Source organism: Miscanthus floridulus, chromosome 1, assembly GCF_019320115.1.
Source record: "Miscanthus floridulus cultivar M001 chromosome 1, ASM1932011v1, whole genome shotgun sequence".
Classification (NCBI taxonomy): Eukaryota; Viridiplantae; Streptophyta; class Magnoliopsida; order Poales; family Poaceae; genus Miscanthus; species Miscanthus floridulus.
Genome location: NC_089580.1, coordinates 162444417 through 162467571, shown reverse-complemented (window position 1 = coordinate 162467571; position 23155 = coordinate 162444417). Strand labels below are relative to the sequence as shown.

Genomic DNA, 23155 nt, shown 5'->3' with positions numbered 1-23155 from the left:
TGAACTAATCATCTTCGTTGTACGTGCGAGTAAAGGTGCAAGGATATAGATGGGTTCAGTTGTGTTGACTTGTGTAATCGGTTGCGCCGTAACTCACGTAATCCTTCGCTTCGCCTACTTGGCTGGCGTCCCAGCAGACTTCTTGGCTGATGAACTCGGGATACAGAAAGGAAAGAGTCGTGAGGATCCAGGAGTGGAGCTAGAGCAGATCCGAGGGGGTTGCGTTTGTCTTTGTAGGTGCAAGGATATATAATATGAGGGTGCAAATATGGTGAGAAATTGATCATTTCTATTGTTTTTCTATTTTCGTGTGGGTGTGGCCGCACCCAGTGATGACTATAGCTCAGCCTCTGATTCTGAGTGTGGCAGAAATTTTAGTGCGAATAATACTAATGATTGCATTTAAAAACCACGCACACGGTGAACGAATAGTGTTTTTCTCTTACAATAAATAAGCATCAGCAATAAGCATAAACATAAGTCAGATTTCAGCGAAATGAACAGGCCAAAGAATATACCGTGTTTTGCAGAAAGCGTATATGTTTGATACAAAGTTCGTGCTGGAGAGAAGTGTAAAATACGTATTGGGTAGTAGGAAGCAAAACTAAAGCTACAAATCCCAGCTTTACAAGTGAAAAAAAAACCAGTCCGTTACAATGCACAGTTTCATAAACTAGCTATATCATTTAATTGTTATAAGATGCTATAATTGTCACATCAAATATATAGGCCCCGTTCGTTTGGATGAATCTGGAGAAATCTGTGAAAGGAAAACACTGTTCTGGATGAAAAAAGAAGCGGATCAAGTCGGGTTTAAGGGCACGCCAACAGGGCCATAGCCTTGCAATTGCAAACAGTTATTTGCTCATCTCGCACAGATCTTTGAAAGCACGCGAGAATGAAAACAAATCACTTTTAGTGGAAGTTGCATTGTGTTCATAACATGATGGATGTGTTTCATTCTAATAAAACTCTCTCTCTCTCTCTCTCTCTTTTCTCATAAATATCATGCCGGCTAAACAAATTTGTTGATATGTCATAACTTTAAATGAGAATAAAACTCTAATTAAGACTGGCCTTAGACCCTTATTGTTTGTCTGTAGGTTGTTGATCAGCTTGCATTAAGACATACAAGCCGGACATGCTCCTCCGTCAACCAGGCTATCCACGTCACCCAAAACTCCCCCGGCCGTCTGATCTTGAATCGTGTGGCTGTGATTGCTCGGATCGAATTTCACTGGAATCAGCTTCTGCCGCTCCTTAGTGGCTTCCACCGGCTTCTCGTCTACGAACATGCTCCTCTGCCAGCAAGGCTATCCACGTTGCCCAAGGCTATCCATGTCGCCCAAAACTCCCCCAACCGTCTGATCTTGAATCGTGTGGCTGTGATTGCTCGGGTCGGATTTCACTGGAATCAGCTTCCACCACTCCTTAGTGGCTTCCACCGGCTTCTCGTCTGCTTCTCGTCTACGAACATGCTCCTCCGCCAGCAAGGCTATCCACGTCGCCCAAAACTCCCCCAGCCGTCTGATCTTGAATCGTGTGGCTGTGATTGCTCGGATCGGATTTCACTGGAATCAGCTTCCGCCGCTCCTTAGTGGCTTCCACCGGCTTCTCGTCTGCTTCTCGTCTACGAATTCTCTCAGCGTAGTCCGGCTTCTACTCCGGAGCCAGCCCAACGAATATATACCACGGCTTCTGATTTTGGGTCCACATAGTCGGCCTCATCTCTTCCCCGTCCTCCCCCATTCCTCCCGCGGCTCGCACGGACGCCGTCGCCGCCCGCTCGCCGCTCGCGCCCCCGCTGCCGCTCCCGCCGCCGCTCGCGCCCCCGCTGCCGCTCCCGTCGCCGCTCGCGCCTCCCCTTCCTCTCCTTCTCTCCCACGGCGACGCACCGGCTACGGCCACGCCGCTGGTCGCGGGTGCAGGTGGCGCGCAGCCCCGGGGCGGCGCGGCTGGCGAAGGCGCCGCCGGCGACCGACATGGAGGCCGGCGCGGGTGGCTCGGCGACGACCCGCCGCGACCAAGCCCCAGGTAAAGGCGGCCTCCCTCCCTTGCTCCTCCTCTCCTTCACACTCGGGCGCCTGGGTCAACCGGGGATCTGCATGCTTCTCGTCCACCTTTGCTAGGGTTCATCCAGGGCCTCCATGACCGTATCCAGCGCCTCCATGGCCGGATCTGTTAGTTCCCCCACAGGATTTGCGTCTGGCGTTGAGGGATGCGACATGGGGGCATCCTGCAGCGTTATGGGCTCTAGGATCTGTGCTTGTCGGCGTATGGCGGCCTGTGCAGTCTTGCCCGCTAATTAGCATGAGCGTAGAGCACCGACAGCTCCGGGCTGCCGTGTCGGCGGCTGGTCTGGAACTGCTGCCGCCCGCCGTGTACTCAAGCGTGGCCGCTGTCTGCTTAAGTGTACAGTAGTTGCAGCCATGCCATGCGTACACCTTGATGTGGAGAAAGGTTTGTGCGATCAACACTTGAGCACCCTAGCAGTTTGTATGTAGCAGGCAGGTGTTGATTGAATCCAAGATTAAAGATGCCCGGTGCCCTTTGATCTAGGAGAGAGATAAGATATAGTGCGGTGTAAGCTTAGAATGATTACTTATATTAAATTTTATTGTTACAGATTGCTCCATCAAATGTCTCTTAAGGTTGTATTGAAAATTTAGAAGTAAACTGAAGTAAACTGATAAGAAGCAGGTGTTCAAATGCTTCTTATGATGAAGTAAACTGATATTCGCTGGCCTGGGTTGTATTGAAAATTTTAGAAGGGTACCTACTGACACATAGAAACAAGTTGAGTTTTATATTAAAAAGTCTGTGTTCTAATTTGCATTTGCACATCCAAAATGATTTCGGTATTAGCAGAATGAAATTTGGGAGTGCATGCTGCTGCTTGGCTTCACTGCTTTCTTTTTCAACTGTATGCCAATTGATGCTTTTGTTTGCCGCATGCCAACACTTGGGGTACCGTATGATTTATGTTTGATTTCAGATTGTGCATATGTCTTCAAGTTACTTTAATCAATATTCCATCTATTTTGACTAGATTTCCCACATCCACATGTTCAGTTGACCAAATATTAACTGATTTGTTGTTGCTTATTGACATGGCATATTTACATAATACAGATGTGCTTGCCCTATTATTAGTCCTAATGATTATAGTTACAAATATTTGTTTACTCTACACATGGATGTACTATCTATTAGTCCCTTCTTTTATAAAATGAAACTGTAGTATAGCACCCATTTAGTATTATAATGACCTTCAAAGAAAAGCTGGCTGACAGGTTCATACTTTTTTTTGTTTTTCCCCTGTTTCCTATATGGAATTTTCCTTTTTCCTTTTAATGTGTTATTTTTAGACCTTACCATCTGCTTGCAGTCACAGCACCTATTGCATGTGCTACCTATAGGATTCAGGTACACTAATCATCCCTCAGCACTCATTACCTTAACAGTACAGGTTTCATACAGACTATAACTCATTCAGAAACACACATACCTAGATTGATGAACCGGTAGCTTCTGACTCAAAACAAAGATGGAGAGTTCACTGGACAGCAGGGCAAGGATGTGCCCATGTCTCAAGCTAGCCATGTATAATAACCGTGCTCTTGTGCACAGCATCGCTATCAATGTACAAAAGCACCTATTAATGTAACGTAGATCCTCTGCTTTGCACTGTAAATCAAGTGACATAAGCCTATGCCTTTGTTTGTGTTTGTAAAAGCACAGCCATCTCCAATCCTGACTCAGACCAGTATCTGTACAAATATTTCAGTGTAAGCATAGTAATGCTTTATCTTAACACCGCGTTGTTTCCTTATATATTTGAACTTTTCCATGTGCATGTTACAACCATAATCTATTTAACCAAAAGTCCAACCATACTACATCGGCGTTAGGTTTCCTGAATTCGCAGCCACAAAGGCTCTTACTGCTAACCGATATGCATATAGGGAGCAATAGGCGATAGTAGTGTAACATTGAGTTAGCCAATATTTGGGTAGGGCAAAGACATGCCTTTGGGTTACATGTCGTTCCTTACTGACTGAATCAACGCTATTTGTTTGATGCAGGATCAGCCATTTCAGAATGACATCTTTTATGTAACATGGTTTCGATCTGCTATTTTCCTGTCTATTGCGTATAGGGAGCAATAAGCGATAGTAGTGTAACGTTATCTTTTACTTGCTGTTTGTTTGGTGACCATATATATATTTTTTTTGGGAAATTAGGACAGTCTTTTCTGTATAGTGTTGCTCCAAATTATAATCTGATTTCTGTCATCTATTGGGTTTTGCCTAAACTATTTCATATGTTGCTGCAGGCACCGTTTTATTTTACGATTCATGCCCTTTGTGTATTGACCTAATTTGATGTTGCTCTTGCTATTATTATGAGATAATACAGGTTCCTCAGCGTGCATCGCTGTCCTGGGTTGGATTATTTCACTCTGCTAGACAGAAGGTGCTACGTCGTGCTCAGTTGGATAGCTGTTCGGTGTTCCTCAAGATCCTCTGTACTTGATTCCTACTTGCTCTCAGGTAAGAGCGGCTCATCCTTGTATGCACACCTATTCTGCAAAGCAGTGCTTCTTATGATGAAGTAAACTGGTATCGGTCTCCTTTCTTTTGGGTTCTGCAAACACATTAGAAGGACGCGGTCACTTCTTACGGCTGTCTGGATATCGACACTGGTTTTAGTTTTGGCTCCGCACGAAGGCTTTGCCAAAAAAAAATATTTTAGATCTGCAAAATTCCCACCAAAAGTTTTTTTCTCGGCAAACAAATTTTTTATTTGGCAAACCAGCATTGGCATCATGTTTGATTTATGTTTGATTTTCTACACGAGTAACACAGCCGAGGGCCACTGGTGATGACGGATTGGACATTATAAGTCATAAAAATTATTTGGACTGCTTTCAAAATTAGTTTTTTGTTGTTATACATGGGTTCACTACTTTCTTTTTCAACTGTATGCCAATTGATGCTTTTGTTTGCCGCATGCCAACACTTGGGGTACCGTATGATTTATGTTTGATTTCCTACACGAGTAACACAGCCAAGGGCCACTGGTGAGGATGAGCTGGACATTATAAGTCATAAAAATTATTTGGACTGCTTTCAAAATTTGTTTTTTGCTGTTATACATCTAAGGCTCTTACTGCTAACCGATATGCCTATAGGGAGCGATAGGCGATAGTAGTGTAACATTGAGTTAGCCAGTATTTGGGTAGGGCAAAGACATGCATTTGGGTTACATGTCATTCCTTACCGACTGAATCAATGCTATTTGTTTGATGCAGGATCAGCCATTTCAGAATAACATCTTTTATGTAACATGGTTTCAATCTGCTATTTTTCTGTCTATTGCGTATAGGGAGCAATAAGCGATAGTAGTGTAACGTTATCTTTCACTTGTTGTTTGTTTGGTGGCCATATATATTTTTTTTGGGAAATTAGGACACTCTTTTCTATATAGTGTTGCTCCAAATTAGAATCTGATTTCTGTCATGTATTGGGTTTCGCCTAAACTATTTCATATATTGCTGCACGCACCGTTTTATTTTATGATTCATGCCCTTTGTGTATTGACCTAATTTGCTGTTGCTTTTGCTATTGTTATGAGATAATACAGGTTCCTCGGCGTGCATCGCTGTTCTGGGTTGGGTTATTTCGCTCTGCTAGACAAAAGGTACTACGTCGTGCTCAGTTGGATAGCTGTTCGGTGTTCCTCAAGATCCTCTGTACTTGATTCCTGCTTGCTCTCAGGTAAGAGCGGCTCATCCTTGTATGCACACCTATTCTGCAAACCAGTGCTTCTTATGATGAAGTAAACTGATATCAGTCTGCTTTCTTTTGGGTTCTGCAAACACATTAGAAGGACGCGGTCGCTTCTTACGGCTGTCTGGATATCGACACTGGTTTTAGTTTTGGCTCCGCACGAAGACTTTGCCAAAAAAAAATATTTCAGATCTGCAAAATCCCCACCAAAAGTTTTTTTCTCGGAAAACAAATTTTTTATTTGGCAAACCCAGCATTGGCGTCATGTTTTCTTCCAACTCATCATATATAGCTATTTTGAGGGATATTGCACAGCAATGTTGCTTACCTTATATATCTTGTATACATGAGGTGATACAGGATGGGACACATCTTTATGGTATAGAGATTGAACTGCCATCAAGTGTGCTTCACACCAGCCGCCGCACATTGTTTTTTTGGGGTCATCCACACTTAGATGAGGCTTTAGCGTATGAGGCCGCAGCGTTCCAAGCTATTGTTGCTTTGCAAAGGCTATATGGTTCGGCTGCTGTTGATTATAGTGTGCATGGATTACATATGTATAGAGCTATTGCCCAGCGGCTCCTCCCAATTGCAAATAGGGGTATACAACTTGCTAGATTGGTAATAGCGGCCTCAGAACACCCAAATGTGCTTTTGCCTACGCTCGAAGTTTGTGCACGGCTCCTGTTACATGAGGTCGCGGCTATTCCACACGGTAGTGCTCTTTAGTGTTTCTAGGCTGTGCCTTCTTAGACTGTCTCTCTGTAATAATTTCTTGCTTCTATTGTAACTACAGCTTCCTAAAGCAATAAATCAGATTCAATTGTGGAACTATGTTTTCGCGTTTCGTTACTTACATCTTGTTTGGTACTGAAGCCATGGTCGTGCTACCACATTCTGCCATATAGACGCAGATTCCTGAGTTATAGCTGTGTCCAAAAATTTTTACTGCACACCTAATTTGTTCATGCCATTTATGGCCATTTACCTTTTTTCGAAGTACCTGCTTCATACCTTTTTCCGTGTTAAAACTCCCATCTCTCTATATTACTCATATTATGTGTCAATCATGTATTTTTTTCCCTCCAAAAAAAATATATTCTGTTCATGTCTCTTCATAGTAAGATGCACAGCCAGCGAAACCACATGGAGTAGCTGCTTCCTATGGTTGCACAACAGACATGTATGTAAAATGCACTTTGTTTTAGTCACCATTTTGTATAAAAGATCTCTGGAACTAATTCCCGAGACCTACATATTTGTCTATATTGGTTAGCCTAACAGTATATGCCTATATATGGCAGTGGAGGCTCCTGTGCATGCAGAGAGCTCCGGTACACTGACATCGACAGGCCGCCGCGCGAGAGCACGTATGTGCCATCAGCTGTTCAGGCCCCCATGTGTACATACACCGTTAGATTCATGATGTTCCTATGTTAGCCTTACAATTCTTCTACTCAGGAAACAATACTTCGTGTGCTCTAGAAACATCCAATCCTGCTGCATGTAGGAACAAAAGAAGGAAACTGTTAAACCAACATCGCCTTGTCTGGAGAGGTATTTAGACCTACTAGACACACACACACTCTCTATCTATCTCCTTCCATATCCATATTCCTAAGACCTAGAGTATGTGTACAGGTGCTGCATCTAGGCAAAGTGCTGATCTAGAGTGTGGCCAATTTGATGAGGCCTTCGTAGAAGCCCTCAAAGGTACTGATTCCATATCTTCACAGCACATGTGCCTTTACTTTTAGCACGGTGCACAGCCCAGGCCCAAAAAAAATAGCTTCTTACTATGCATCTACCTGTTCCATATCTATGAACCAGTTTCGTATCCTGGAAGATCATATTATGGTCCACCTGATCAGCAATGCTGCAACTGCGAGCCATTTTTTGGCACGCCGAAAGAGTTGGCAAGGACTCCCAGGGTTCTTCGGGCTCAGTTATCTACAACAAGTGCTGCAAAGGAGGCAGAGTCGCCATTCCATGGTTCCTGCCAAGACCTGAGCCTCTAGCAACTCTTGCGAGATCTGACGGTGGTCCTATCTCCAATAAATTTATGAAAAATATCAGGCAGTACAATTGCCTTTTTGCCTTCACTTAGATGGGAACAAACATAGACCGATCCATGAATGATGGTGGAGGTCCTCCGATTTTCAAGATTTGTGGACAAATTCACCACCGCATAGGTTCTTTGCTGCCATCGGATGATGAGCCTGCCAAGTTCATACAACTATATGTGTATGATACATCACACGAGGTGCAAAATAGAATTGCTTCTTTAGGTCATCATGACGCTAGAGGATCGGATCTAGATCCTGCTATTGTTCAGTCCCTAGCTACCATGCTTGATCAACACAACTCATTCGCGCAGCAGTTTTGGATGGTGAGGGACCGGTTGGCAGATGATGAAACATAAGACTTTGTTATTCGCATAGTTGGCCCAAGAGATGGTGATTCGCCTCAGTACAGCTTACCAACTACAGATCAGCTGGCTATGTTAGTAGTTGGTGATTTCAGTTATGAAGCCTTTGAGCGGGATATTATTGTGTAGAAACAAGCAGGAGACCTTCAATAGATTTCTGCTCTGCATCCCGCTTTCATGGCGCTTCAATATCCTTTGTTATTTCCATATGCTGAGCGCGGTTGGCAAGCTGGGGTTCTATATGCTGGAGTCATATAGACAAGAGCCAATGCTCATATAAAAGTCACCATGCAGGACTACTACTGCTACATGTTCCATTATAGGAAAGATGAACCAAATCCGTATCTATGTTATGGTGCACTCTCAAGTCAAGCTAAGGTGGATGCTCGGGCCTGTGTAGATGAAAACAGGTTACGATACATAGTAGAAAACCAAGCTGATATTAGAATGGAAAGTATCCAAGGAATTTGTGATGCAATAAACAGAGGATCCATAGAGGGCAGCGAGATGGGGAAGATGACCGTGCTACCGGCGTCGCACACGGGTGGCAGACGTTACATGATACAAAATTATCATGATGGGATTGCTATTTGTCGAGAATATGGTCCTCCAGATTTCTTCGTTACTTTCACATGCAATCCTAAATGGCCTGAGATCACTGAAGCCATCTTTGATCCTGGACAAAAGCCAGTTGACAGGAATGATCTAATAGTTAGGGTCTTTAATATGAAATTAGAGGAACTTCTACATGATATCAAAGCTGGTACATCTTTTGGACCCTGCAATGCAGGTACACTCATGTTTATGCATAGTGTCTTGCTATCCTTGCTTCAGTACAGTCCTTTCCATTCGTACCTACCTGCATGTTGTTTCCTAACAAGCCACTATTTCTTACAAATTCTTAAGATCCCTCTTTTTCCAATGCAGTGCTCCACACTGTCGAATTCTAGAAAAGGGGACTGCCACATGCCCATATTATTCTATGGACTTCCACGGATACATCAAGTCCAACTGCAGCAATGATTGACAAATATGTCGCTGCAGAGATACCTGATCCAAAAATAGATCCACTTGGCTATGCACTTGTCTCTGAACATATGATACATGGCCCTTGTGGTAAAGACAACCCAAAATGTCCCTGCATGAAAAAGAAAAAATGCTCAAAACATTTTCCCAGGCCATATGAGGCAGCCACTATAGTTAACAAGAATGGTTTTGCAGTGTACAAGAGACAAACAAATGCACTTTTTGTTAAGAAAGGAGGCTTCCAGATGGATAATAGATGGGTTGTCCCATATAATATGTTGCTGCTCAAAAAGTACCAGGCACATATAAATGTTGAATGGTGCAATAAAACGACCTTCATCAAGTACCTCTTCAAATATGTAACCAAGGGAGCTGATTGTAGCAAAGCTTACCTACAGAGGGTTAAGAAAGGCCAGCAAGCACCATATGATGACGAAACAAACACTATAAATGAGGTAAAAGAATACCTCAATTGCAGATATATCTGTGAACAAGATACATGCTGGAGAATATTTGGATATGACATCCACAGACACCACCCAGCGGTAGAGAGAATGCCTGTCCACCTTCCAAACGAAAATTTTGTAAGCTTTAGTGCAAGGACCAAAATGGAGAAATTAGTATCAACAGAGTTTTTGAGAAGAACAATGTGGACTCAGTGGTTTAAGTGTAATGCAATTTTTCCTGAAGCTAGAGCGCTCACTTATCCGCAATTTCCCTCTAGATGGTTATGGGGTCAAAGAGATAGGAAATGGCATAAGCGGAAGCAAAAGTTTGGTAAAATAGGCAGGCTCCATTATGTGCACCCATCAGCTGGTGAGCGGTACTACCTTCGCATGTTGCTTCTAATAGTGAAAGGTGCCACCAGCTATGAAAACCTTAGATTTCATAATGGAACATATCATCACACTTTCAAAGAGGCATGCCAATCACATGGTCTCCTTGGTGATGACCAAGAGTGGTATAATGCCTTTGATGAGTCGGCTGCTTGGGCTACTTCGGCACAGCTACGAAGCTTGTTCGTTACCATGATCCTGTTCTGTGAGGTAGGTGACGAAAAGAGTTTCTTTGAAAAAGTATGGCGTCATCTATCTGATGATATTATCTATCAATATAGAGATATGGCCGGTGATCCAAACTATGCAGTACCTAATTCACGAACTAGAGATTTTCTTCTCGATGAGCTAGCCATTTTATTCTCATAGAGTGGTAAGAACATAGCTGACTACAATCTGCCTCCAAAGACCCATTCTGAATATCCTATTCTACACAATCATCTGGTTGAAGAGGAACTATCACATCCCTCGGATCCATCCATTGATATGAATAATCCAACTATTTCTCTCAACAAAGAGCAGGCAAATGCTTTCAACACAATAGTCTAGAGAGTTGAACAAAACCAGCCTGGATTCTTCTTTGTTTCAGGATACGGAGGCACCGGTAAAACATACTTATGGAATAGAATGGTTGGATATCTTAGAGCAAAGAATAAGATTGTACTAACCGTGGCTTCCTCGGGTGTAGCGGCGCTGCTGCTCCAAGGAGGTCGTATAGCTCACTCAAGGTTCAAAATTCCTTGTGAGGTAGAAGAGGATACAGTATGCGATGTTAGTAGGGGCACAATGCTTTCTGAGCTTATTAAGCTCACAAGCTTGGTCATCTGGGATGAGGCCCTCATGGCTAATAGGAGATGCTTCGAGGCCTTAGACCGCACATTCAGAGATATTGAAAAAGCCAAAAGCCCGGAGGCTACTCATATACCATTTGGTGGAAAAGTTGTTGTTCTAGGAGGGGACCTCAGACAAATCTTACCTGTGGTTGAAGGTGGTACCAAACAAGATATCATTAGCTCCACTATCATTAGGTCTTGGTTATGGGCCCATGTTGAAATCCTGAGTCTAAAACAGAATATGCGATTAGTATGTTTACCAGATGATCCTTCTAAACAGCAGGAGGTGGCAGCATTTAGTAGGTGGATATTGGACATCGGTGAAGGCAAAATACCATGCACGGCTAGAGACGGAGACGACGAACTAAGCTAGATTATAGTACCACAACAACTGCTTATGACTCCTGATGAGGATAGACTTGCAGCTATTGTCCACTCAGTTTATCCTAACTTTCGTGCCAGATACAAAGACCCTATATACTTATCATAGAGAGCTATACTAGCTCCAACAAATGAACTGACAGATACTGTTAATGATTACATGATCCCCTTAGTCCCTGGTACAGAGAAGGAATGCCTGAGCTCAGATGCTATTGACAAATCCACCGCTCAACAAGAAGCATTTGACCTCTTATACCCAATTGAGTTCTTAAACTCAATCAGTGGTAATAATTTCCCACAGCATAAAATCATTCTGAAACCAGGAATCCCAATAATGTTACTATGCAATCTCAACCAAAGGGCTGGTCTTTGCAATGGTACAATACTGATCGTCACTTCGGTTGGAGAATGGACAATTGAAGCTAAGATTATGAATGGGCGACAGGCGAATCAAGCCTTTGCTATACCTCGCATAACCTTAACTTTAAAAAGTAACAAATGACCATTTGTTCTACAGCGTCGATAATATCCTATCAGAGTATGCTACGCTATGACAATCAACAAGAGCCAGGGACAAACTCTCTCAGCTGTTGGCGTCTACCTCAAAAAGCCTATTTTTTCACATGGACAGCTATACGTTGCTGTATCACGTGCAACTACAAAGCAAGGTCTGAAGATATACATCGAAGATGACGATGGAAAAGCTACCAATGAGACCAAGAATGTAGTCTACAGAGAAGTGCTTCAGTATTTAGACTAGATAAAAGATGAAACCAGCCATACCTATGCATTTCACCTACCAAACTCCACCTGCTTTCAGTAGTATTTTGCTTCCTGTTTGCATCTGTTAAGCCCATGATAATTTAAGTAGTGTACCTATATATGTACAGTTCGTTGCAATAGGCCTGCATGCCTACCGTAGCCGAAATTTGGCTTGTATAGATGCTTTTGAAAATCCTTCCACAGAGGGATTTAGGTAGTGCTGTCAATATGTACATGAATGCAGCGTCTGCACTTTTTTTGGTAAACTAAGAAATGAAACAGTAGTTGCTTATCCAAAATGGAAAAAGAGAGCAACCTTCTATTTCTGCTATTTTAAAACTGCCTCCATACCAAAAATAACACTTTCTTTCATACATACTAGGTACACCATGCAGTAGCCAAGGTTTCTTAGCAATCTGTAGAAAGGTCGCCACGCACAAGGCATAACTACTCGAGTCATCAAAAAATGGACACACTATGAAAACATGGGCCAGGGACCACCTCTGTATGTTGGCATGGTTCTAGCAGACGCACGGGTACCTTCCTGACTTGGTCAAAACCATCTTAAAATTAGTTAGCCTTCAAAAAATAGAATCAATACTATACCTTCTGCTATTACATGTTCATATTGATAGCATCTAATCAGTTCATTACGTATTTACAATTACAGGGACACGCCATGTATGCAGAGATTTCAAATGACCTGATCAAATCCAAGGCATCTCTTTTTGAAGTTGGAAAGGTTTATATTATCAAGAAATTTCTCATTAACAGTGCCAAGAAAAGCTATAGGCCAGTTGATAAAGATCTGATAATAGAGATGGCAGCCCAAACGACTGTTGAGGTTGTTCAAAACCCTCCACAAACAATTCCTGAATACATTTATAGGATCACTCAGTTCCCAGCCATAAAACCAACACGAATGGTCTACAACTTAACAGGTTCGTTGTAGATCCAGAATATGTTGCAGATAAACTCTATCTTCACTTTCAGTTTGTTATTTTCTTGTTAACTGGTGCTGCTGACCTCTAAATTTTTAAGATGCCATTGGTTACCTCGTCAAGTATGAAGCAACGCATACATTTGTGCCAAAGAACCAAGAAAAGGCAAAAACGCTCAGAGAGATCTATATCAAGGATCTAAGGTATGTAACTGCCTATGTCACAGACTACAACACCTTGCACTTACCACCCGCCTATACAGGTGTAAAAATATATATTCATCCAGAATTAATTCCCATCCAGAGACAATATGATGAAGATTACCCTGTGGAGCGAGCGTGCTAGAGCTTTCAACATTAGCAATATATACGACAGTGAGGCTGGTAATGTTATTGTTTGCCTTGTTGTTGGATGCGTACCATGAGAGGATATTAAAAATAATGGTAATTTATCTTCTACATTCCAGACCAAAGGTCATAGGCATATGCCCATCTACCATAGTAAACCAGCATACTTTTTCATTCTGAAAATTGTTCGCCTCTGGCCTCTCGCAGATAAACCATGCCTAACAGGAAGTTTAGCCTGCTGCTACTACTTGAACCCCAACATTCTAGAGGCACGTCCTTTCTACTCTAGGTACAGCCTTCGTCGACCTGACCCCATATGTAACTAGACCATCATATGTTGCAACACTAAAATTGCCATTCTTAGATTCAAAAACACCCCGGTGTACATCGATCAACCAACAGATGAAGAGACTCACTCATTAGCTAAAGACATTGAGCTTCCAGAGAAAACTATAGATGCACTCAACCAGGTTGACCCTTTTGATGAAGAGGTACGTGGCACACATATTACACTCATTTTTTCACATCTTTGTACATACCTTGTCAAAACATTCGACACCTATCTACTAACCCTATAATATGAACAGGGACCCTTCAAGTGCACGGTAACCGTTGTCTCCATTATAAACTCAACCAGCTGGTGGTACATGTCTTGCAAACTGTGTAAAAAAAGGCTGAACAACAGGCGAATGGAAGCTATAAATGTCCAAAATGTCAAGGCACAACTACGGTTCCTAGGTACCTATTGCTGAAACCACTTCTGCTTAAAATACACACATACACAGACTGTTTCTCTAGGTACTTATAGATCCACTGTTTTCTGAATTGCACAGGTACCTAATATCGTTCACAGGAAGAGATGAAACAGGTGAAGCTAGATTCTTTGCTTATGATGACGAAGCCTACAAAATGATTTAGAGAGACTGTGAATCAGTGATGAACCCATTAGCTCCATGAGATGTCTTGCCTCAGCCATTACAGAAGATCATTAACAGCACGTTCCTGCTCTCTGTTGATCTTACTAATGATTCATGCAAGAGCACAAAATACAAACAATACCAGGTCAAGGCTGTTTTAGCAAGACCACCAAAACAGTCTGAAACAGACATTATTTCCATGTCTCAGTATGAAGAAGAGAACCCAACAAATGCCTCTACAAATATCGATAGTCCACAACATCCAAGTGAGGTGCTTCTGATTGAGTCAGGAACACAACAGGTAACCAGATTTTATACAAGCTTATTCCATTATGCTAATGTTTATAAACATACTGCCATATTTGTCTTGCTATGACATGAAATAGACTCCAGTACCAGCTCTTGACACTGATAAAGAGACCTGTAAAGATGATGATACCAGGTGCTTTAAAAAAAATACTCTAACTAGCAATTTTGCATGATCCATACACGACAAGCTTTAGTCAATATATTTATCTAATAATACTTCATTCTTTGTCTCTGTAAGATCGTCGGCAGTTCATCCCGGTGCTCAGAGGAACCTATTCGGCCACCCAGATTTGACGAACAAGGTCAGCTACATTGATGTATATAATTCAAGATTCCATACATATCATAGTGACACAAGGCTCTAACATATTAATGGTACAAGTTACAGCATGATGATGTTCAGAACGATGAAGAAGACCAAACCATCAACGACCTTAAGAGACTTGTTGCACAGGATGTTTCATCGTCAAAGACAATCCAAGAAGTATGCTGGAAACACTAATATGCTTCACATATTTATAGACCCATATCACTTCTCTTCGTTTACTGACTCTTAAAAAAATTACAGAGCAAGGTCTCTCTCTGAAGGCCGCGCTAGAAAGAATGGTTCCCACAGCTAAAATACCTTTCTGGTATCACTAAGGCAACCTTATACATCGACTACACGCAAAGTACATTTATGAGAACAGAGTTCGGCTCGATCCATCAATTCACTTCAGATAACACACAAAACAGCCTCAACAAGAAATTTTGCATTGTTCATTTACACTAACTAAAGAAAATTTTCCCAAACAGGTAACGCCGATGATGTAACCGAATGCTCCAGGCTTTTGCTCCAAACTCTTGTTGTCTGTAGTATGAAACTGTGTACCAGTGCTTTGTAATCACATGAACTTAGAAAGGTGCCTATTCCCTGTACAGTTCCCAGGCTTCTTTCATATGGTAGAATATTCGTCAAGACTAGAATAGTTCAACTCCAAACTTAAAATAGGAGCCTCTTCCCTGTATAATTCTCAGCCTCCTTTTATATTCTATGGTTGTAGTCATGATCAGCTCAGTTTATCTCCGCTTAAACTATGGCATGTTATAAACATGTAAACTTCCTGTAATGGCAAACACATCAGGCTGAACCACATATTATGTAGTGTTAACTATTTCCTGTACTTTCATCTGTCCTGCAGCTTGGAGCTTTAGCAATCAGCCTGTGACTGTTGCTATAGCTTCAATCCCTGATTCTTAATTGGACGTTCAGTTGCTATAGCAATCAGCCTGTGACTGTTGCTATAGGGATCAGCCTGTACCTATTGCTATAGCCTATGACGACGTGCTCGGAACAGAGCAGACTGTTCAGGTTTATCAGTCTATCATGGTAATTCTGAAATGGCAAGCGTTCATTCCGCCGAGACTCGCATGGTCTTGCATTTGTGGACTATATATCCTTTGTTGTAGCATGGGTGTGAATTGATTCTCTGGCCTTGGTGCTGTTTTGAATGAAATTGTAAGGTACTCTTGCAATGGCTCACCGATTCAGATTCAGCGTTCTGACTACATGCATGGTACTGTCATGATTTCTACGTATTGAATGTTGAATTCGTTCGAATGATCCAGTAGATGAGTGTTGCCCTGTACGAGCAACCTTTTCATATTTAACCATTGTCCATTGTGTATATATCAGTATCCAGAGCCCAGTCACCGACAATATGATCTTTTCCTGGTTTGTTAAGGATAGACCATTGCATGCATGCATGCATGATCTTGTACAGATAATGATGGTGCGGCATCTGCATGCAATCTCTTTAGTTTTCGTCCACCGAGATGATAAACACCACACTGCAGCAATGTTGTCCTTCATGTTAGTGTTTCTCTATCTTGATTGAAGGCCAGTTAAGAAGTCACAAAAGGAAGGAAGCATGGCATCATTTTTTTAATATTTCATGACGGCTACCATTGCTATTTTTTCTCTCAACTCAGCTATTTAGCACTTCTTCCACAAAAATATGATTGACCATGTCGTGAAACCAGAGAAAAAAAAGAGTCTACACAACATTATACCAAAACCCATTTGGACCGAAAAAAACACCAGCCGCATAGGCCCATCAAGCAAATATCCATCCCTACCACACCGTCCCAGTCATAAAAAAAGGCCCCGACCTCCTTATTTGAAATAGACGACGACTCCCACCCCACCACTCGCTTTCCCCAAATCCACGCCTCGACCAACCCAGCAGACAACCAAGGCGGTGCTGACCTCGGCGTCCACCGCCGCACTGTCCTTCCCTGCTCCTTCTCCTCCTCCTCCCATCTGAGGCGGTAGCGGCGACGCAGCGGCTACTCCTCCTCCTCCTCCACGCCCCTCGCTCCTCGCAGCCCCTAGGAAGGAAGCCTCAGCCCTGGCTATGGTGGTCAGACGCGGCGGCGCGAGGAGCAGACGTGGCGGCCTCACCTAGGGCGGGCCCCACATAGAAGCGAAGCGACGGCACCGGGCGAGCGCACAGCGGGCGATTGCCCAGGCCGACCATAGCCCCGATTTGGTGGCCGCGGCGATGCGGGGACGAGACGCGGCGAGCCTCTTATCTCCGACAAAAGAAGACGCGTAGCTGCTATCCACCACGGATACAAGGTATACATCCTCCACCTCACCCTCATTCCTTGCTCAGCCTAATATCTAGGATTACGATTCATACACCCATGGTTACCGTCGTAACCAGCAAAGAAGCCAAATTTTCCACAAATCATTTTAGTCATACTACAACTCATAGGTAGACCATAACAACCTATCGGTGCTTAGGCACCAGAACAGCCACAGGAATCTAACTGTAGAGTTCTTCCCTGCACACTACAGACAGCATACAATGGTGCTCCTTTTCTTTTTTTTAATAGATACAAAGACGGCCTTTATTCAATATATGCCAAGAAATTTCTTAGATATTACATTAATACTGTTTATATATATATATATATATATATATATATATATATATATATATATATATATATATATATATATATATATATGCCAAGACGCCCTTTCTCCAATCTCACAATCATCGACAACACAGATCTGACAGATCTTGACACAAACTCTTTTGCCAATGCCATCATGGTAGCTGCTCCAGACACAGCTTCACTCCCATGCAATGCCTATGAGCTGAGATGCAATCTACCAGCATCATGGAATCACCATAGCCCTCGAAAGCATATCCTACTATGGGCCAGGATTTTTCCTTCGCCTACCCACACCAGCCGCCAAAACCCACCTGCTAACCAACTGTTTCATAAGCATCAACAATAACAACTTTGTATTCATGCCATGGAAACCACAACACGGTGCCACCTCAGTTCCACTACAGGATTTGCTCAGATCCAATCCATTAAATCTGTACCTCGCTAAGGATACCCCCTACAAACGAACCATACGAGCGACTCATCATCTACATTTCGGGCATGCCACCGCACCTATGCTCCAACTCAGTCTTATACCGACTGTTTGATAGACTTTGCGCTATCAATGAAATAAACTTCATATCTGCTACCCTCCAATATGAGATAACAGTCCATGGCCAGCTCTTTGCACTGCCCCTCCAGGCCCACATAGGTCTCAGAAACGCACCAGCGACCAATGATATTATCGATATCTGGCCACTGAAATATGAAATACTCACAGAGCAAATGCAAGGCAGGGACCCTCCACCAGAGGAACGCATCTCTCATATTCGAGGTAATTATTGATTAACAGCGCAGCGAGAATTAGTACGTCCACCTACCTATGCTTGCTTTATCACAATAACTCTTTTTTCTCCTTTTGTTTCATACAGGAGACTTAGTGCTCGATACGTCAGACCGCCGCGACCTACTCCCTCCGTCCCAATTTAACTGTCGTTTTCGGTGTCCGTGCCACGACTTTGACTCAATTTGTACAAAATATGTGCAACATTTGTGTCTCTAAATAAATTTGTTAAAAAACTAGATCCAAAGATCTTTCCAATAATGCTAATTATGTATCATAAATAATAATATTTTTTAATATATATTTTGTTAAAGTTGTTTCTCGGGAAACAAGAACAACAGATATTCTGGGACGGAGGGAGTATACTCCTACTCCGATGATGAGATCACATCTCATCCACATGGTACAGCCACAGCTCATGAACTCCAAAAACAACTCCTTATATTTATACTTGCTACCACGTCCCATAAGTACAGCCACATAACCTAAAAAAAGCTAATGCCTCGTACCCAACAAAGTCACCAGCTATCATTGTCTGCATACAAAAATAATTAGGCACACAAATCAATTACTCGCTCTAACACAAACACTAATATCACGCAGTTGCTTGTGCAGGCCCACATCTCCATCCACCTGAAGACGACTCCTACTACAACCGTAAGTCCATGCTAATACTTAATCAACCGATCAGTTATTTACACATACAACTCTTTACTAATTTGCGGTTATGAAACTTGTGTCTCTGCAGACAATGCTCCACCACAGCTACTCCAAAGCGCAACTCCGAAGCTGATGAATCCAGTTAGGAAACAAACAGCGCCAGCGGCTGCCTCTGAAGACAAGCGCACACGCCAAAACAGCTACTCCAACAGAGTCTGTTAGCCCAGAAGTTTATCAACTACCGCCTCTAATTATTGTAGTTTTTATATAACCCGTATGTACTGTGATAGCAGCAAATACTCTTGTAATATAGATACCTTTTAACCTTCGATGTACTAATGGACCGCCATCCTATATCCATATTTAGACTTCTATCTCGCACAAAGACACTGACTTTAGATCCCTGCAATTGGTTGCCGCGACACCTCACGGACGCGCGAATGCGCGCGCCCCAGGTACTAGTATTGTTACAATATGCACTTGGACCCTGCTACTTTGTCTGAACATCACGGATCGCATTGCAGACTGTTACAATATGTAAGCTAGCGGGGAAGTAGATCATTGTTGGCTGTTAAGATCTGGTTATAATTTGGAACTTATTTGTTTCAGTTGTAGTATAACAACATGCAAGCTATACAAACAAGGTCTTAGAGCATATTCAATAGTTGCAATATTTTGTTGCTAAAATGGGGTATACGAAAACATCTCCAGTGCCCCCGCCCCGTCCCATGCTTTCATTAAAAAAATGCATCAAAATATGCACGGAAAATCCACAAAAATGTGGATGGGTAGATGATGCAAATGTCTATGCTTATGTAAAATTTGAGACGCAACATAAATCTATGCAAAGATATAAAAAAGTGAAATCATCACTCCAAATGAGATTGCAAGTAGTAATTAAGAACCGTGTTTTAGCTAGAGTTTCTAATACTGCTACTTTCTGTTAGTTTTCACCTTGAACATATATTATTATGGGGTATAGTAAACAATATTAGTTCTATTGCCATTTTTTAAAACAATAGATGGAGGAGGATCCTTTTAATAAAGTTAATTGGGATAGAAATTTTGACTTGTGTGATTAAGATGAAAGTTACATTCGAGACGAAACATCTTTATCGGATCATGTATTGTTTTTATGCTACATACTTCGCTTTTTTGGATGATGTATTAATTATATTTTTAATTTTTTAGTTCAAGCAACGACAAACAACACTCTAAAATAAATAAAAGAACTGAATATAAACTTAGGCAAGTTCGGGAGTACTCTAGACATTGCATAGCAAATGATAACAATCCCACCATCCCAATCCACGATGCCAAACAACAATAGCTCTTTACAATCCAAAGTATTATAACATCTCCAAGAGTCTTTCTTAATCCACTCTCTAAATCATTGTTTAGAGATCATTTGAATAAAAATCACTCTATATCTTTCTACACTCTAATAGCCTTTTTATGTTTCGTGTGCGCTCTAGAAAGCCAGTCCCGCTTTTCATCTTTCACTAGTGAGAAATCTAGAATAGAGGATAACATTATTTACAGATCTAATTAAAGAAGTTATTGGAGGATATCTTTTTACCAAAATCTATATTCCTTTATATATTAATTAAGATAAGAAATAAGAGAGATATAAAAAGACTCGAGTTGCTCTTACAATCCAAGTTTTTTACAATCCACAATCTGCTTTTCACAATCTCTAGTGGAAATAAATAGGCTCTAAATCTATATTGCAGCGAGAGAAAGAAAGCCCACGCCACCTGAACGAAGAAAGAGAATGAAAGCCCACTCAACCGCGAGTCCAGCCCACACAACCACACCAACTCTCCCCAATCTAGCAGCCCTCGAGTCTCCCCGACGGCCCGACTCCTCCCCGCACCTCAGCACAGAGACGCCACTACCACCACCGCCGCAAGCGACGACGGCGAGATGTTTCTGCGGCGGATCCTGACCGGCGGGGGCGGCCTGGCGGCGCTGAGGGCGGCGCGCCCCGTGAAGGAGACGACGGGGATCGTGGGCCTTGAGGTGGTGCCCAACGCGCGGGAGGTTCTCATCGGGCTCTACACGCGCACGCTCAAGGAGATCGAAGCCGTCCCCAAAGACGAGGGCTACCGCAAGGCCGTTGAGTCCTTCACCAATCACCGCCTCCAGATCTGCCAGGAGGAGGACGACTGGAAGCGCATCGAGGACCGGATCGAATGCGGGCAGGTCGAGGAGCTCATCGAGGAGGCCGAGGACGAGCTCAAGCTCATCGCCAAAATGGTTGGTATGTGATTCTTGGCTACCTTCCTGTCACCCCCGTTGTCTCTACAGTTTATTCCATTTTTATGGTTTTCTGATCCGTAGGCAGTAGTTAGTGTAATTGATATATTTGATGTGTAAGTTTTATGTGATAGGTGGCTTCGCTGATTTGGGGACATTGATAATACAATACACGTAATAGGTTAGGTCATGTAGGACAAATGCTATCGTTTGATAATAGTTTGAGGTAGGATTGGAATTTTTTGGAGCCTTTGGAATTGTAGATAGATGGGAGGTTGGTGTGAGGTTACCTTATGATCCCTAGAAGGCTAGAACCCTTCCTGATATTGTTCATTAGTCTATGGCTCTGGAAAAATGATAGTGAACTTTTTATGGACTGATCAGCAATCAGCACTTGAAAATACTACTGGAATCTTGTGTGCCTCTGGTCTCATGGTGCGTGCTGCATCTGGAAATGGCCACCTATACTGCCTGTTTCCTCCCATTAGGAGCAGTGTATCAGAGTATTAAACTGATGTCTTAGGTTCTGATATATATCACACTGTATCCTTTGTACTATACCACTAAATTTATTGTGGAACATTTAACCTCTTATTTTGTGGTAGACTGGTAGTTCTGATGAAGGTGACAGTCTTCGATGTTCATATCTTTTGAGAAAAAATGTAATGGGTTTAGTTAGTCTGTTTTTGTCTCTGAGTTAGCAGAGTATAACTGAGATAAATCCCAGTGTTTTACGTGCCCTTTAATCTTATTTCTTATTCTGCTTTTAGTTTTTTAGCATTAGCAAGAATGCAGATCAAGCTGGTAATAGCAATACACTGTGAATACCTTCTGCTTCAACAGTGCGCTCGTATATGCTTTGCCATGCACATGTAGCTGCAGAACTTTAATTTTATATATCAGTGTGATAATTGAAGAACAGACTTTTTAGTTTCAAAAATTCTGTTGAGTGCATGGGTTTGAGGATACCTTCAATTTATCACTTGCAAGTTATTGTTACTTTAACGCTGGGTGGCCAACACTTACACTGGTTTACTTCTCATCTATTCATCTATTCCTTGATTATGAACACGTGTCTGATGCTATATTGCAATGCCGCTTGTCTGCAAACTGATATTCTAGGCTTTCAATTCCAGCATATATGTATTTGTTGGCTGATGCAAAGTGCTTCGGTTTGTTTTAATGTGATTCTGTGTTTGAATGAATGGCAGAATGGGATCCGTGGGGTGTTCCTGATGACTATGAGTGTGAGGTGATTGAAGACGACACCCCAATTCCTAAGCATGTTCCTCAGCACCGGCCTGTTGCTCTTCCTGAGGAGTTCTTCAAGACACTGGATGCTGTCAAATCTGACCCCACCCTCCAAGGCGATGCTCCTCCTCAAGTGAAGGCGTAAAGATGACTCTTCCCGGTTATGTCATTTCACATTTTGCTGTGTTGAGTAGGGACTAGTTTCTTGTGTCATTTGCCAGCAATGTGCTTGCTCCTAGCAGAATAAATTTCTGGCGAGTACCATCAAAGAGTGAATTTGAACTCAGTGTTTCGACACAGTAAATTTGTTGTCCATGAATACTTGATACCCTGAACATCGTTTGTTTTGACGTTTATAATCTATGATGACGAAATATTGAATGCTAGTTGGAGTTCATTGCCTGGTGCAGCCATGGGCCCATGGTGATGGTGGTGTGTGAATCTGGTCTGGCCGTGACCTAACGGCAGCCAGAGCCGTTAGCGTAACCTGGCACCACAAAATCATTGCCCATGGCTAGCGCCCAGTTTGGGTGCGGGCGGGTGATCTGAACTGGATTGCTAGCTGCGTTCTTCGATGGCAACTGGCATACTGACGGGATCAAAGAAAAAACCAGGGGCTATCGGCGGGCGCGCATCATCATGGGATGCAGGCGATGTGCTTACAACTAAGGTGGTGTTTAAAT

General features: G+C 42.5%; 3 protein-coding genes and 1 long non-coding RNA gene across 5 annotated transcripts; all 4 read left to right on the top strand.

Annotated features, from left to right (window-relative positions):
- The first annotated feature begins 132 nt into the window (after positions 1-132).
- LOC136546122 (probable NADH dehydrogenase [ubiquinone] 1 alpha subcomplex subunit 5, mitochondrial) lies at positions 133-22858 on the top strand. Its single transcript, XM_066538099.1, has 3 exons — positions 133-271; positions 20696-21225; positions 22433-22858. The coding sequence occupies exons 2-3, from the start codon at positions 20889-20891 to the stop codon at positions 22615-22617; spliced, it is 522 nt and encodes a 173-aa protein (XP_066394196.1). The 5' UTR covers positions 133-271; positions 20696-20888; the 3' UTR covers positions 22618-22858.
- On the top strand, positions 1823-12576 carry LOC136546102 (uncharacterized). 2 transcript variants are annotated; one of them, XR_010781262.1, is made up of 4 exons: positions 1823-2034; positions 4420-4553; positions 5647-5780; positions 12444-12576. It is a non-coding gene; the product is annotated as an uncharacterized lncRNA (long non-coding RNA). The 2 variants fall into 2 exon arrangements; XR_010781261.1 differs by lacking the exon at positions 12444-12576 and adding an exon at positions 5890-6995.
- On the top strand, positions 12734-13643 carry LOC136546094 (replication protein A 70 kDa DNA-binding subunit B-like). The gene is made up of 4 exons (XM_066538071.1): positions 12734-13002; positions 13103-13205; positions 13306-13445; positions 13557-13643. The coding sequence occupies exons 1-3, from the start codon at positions 12741-12743 to the stop codon at positions 13424-13426; spliced, it is 486 nt and encodes a 161-aa protein (XP_066394168.1). The 5' UTR covers positions 12734-12740; the 3' UTR covers positions 13427-13445; positions 13557-13643.
- Positions 14187-15077, top strand: LOC136466473 (uncharacterized). Its single transcript, XM_066464894.1, has 4 exons — positions 14187-14567; positions 14653-14708; positions 14814-14877; positions 14964-15077. Exons 1-4 carry the CDS (start codon positions 14466-14468, stop codon positions 15075-15077), a joined length of 336 nt encoding a protein of 111 aa, XP_066320991.1. The 5' UTR covers positions 14187-14465.
- Positions 22859-23155: the final 297 nt, after the last annotated feature.

Coding starts and splice junctions, on each gene's coding strand:
- LOC136546094 (XM_066538071.1), top strand. CDS start 12,741: ATGTATGCAGAGATTTCAAATGACCTGATCAAATCCAAGGCATCTCTT. Junction 13,003..13,102: donor AATGGTCTACAACTTAACAG/GTTCGTTGTAGA, acceptor TAAATTTTTAAG/ATGCCATTGGTTACCTCGTC. Junction 13,206..13,305: donor ATCTATATCAAGGATCTAAG/GTATGTAACTGC, acceptor ATTCCCATCCAG/AGACAATATGATGAAGATTA.
- LOC136466473 (XM_066464894.1), top strand. CDS start 14,466: ATGTCTCAGTATGAAGAAGAGAACCCAACAAATGCCTCTACAAATATC. Junction 14,709..14,813: donor TGTAAAGATGATGATACCAG/GTGCTTTAAAAA, acceptor TGTCTCTGTAAG/ATCGTCGGCAGTTCATCCCG. Junction 14,878..14,963: donor ACCCAGATTTGACGAACAAG/GTCAGCTACATT, acceptor TACAAGTTACAG/CATGATGATGTTCAGAACGA.
- LOC136546122 (XM_066538099.1), top strand. CDS start 20,889: ATGTTTCTGCGGCGGATCCTGACCGGCGGGGGCGGCCTGGCGGCGCTG. Junction 21,226..22,432: donor GCTCATCGCCAAAATGGTTG/GTATGTGATTCT, acceptor AATGAATGGCAG/AATGGGATCCGTGGGGTGTT.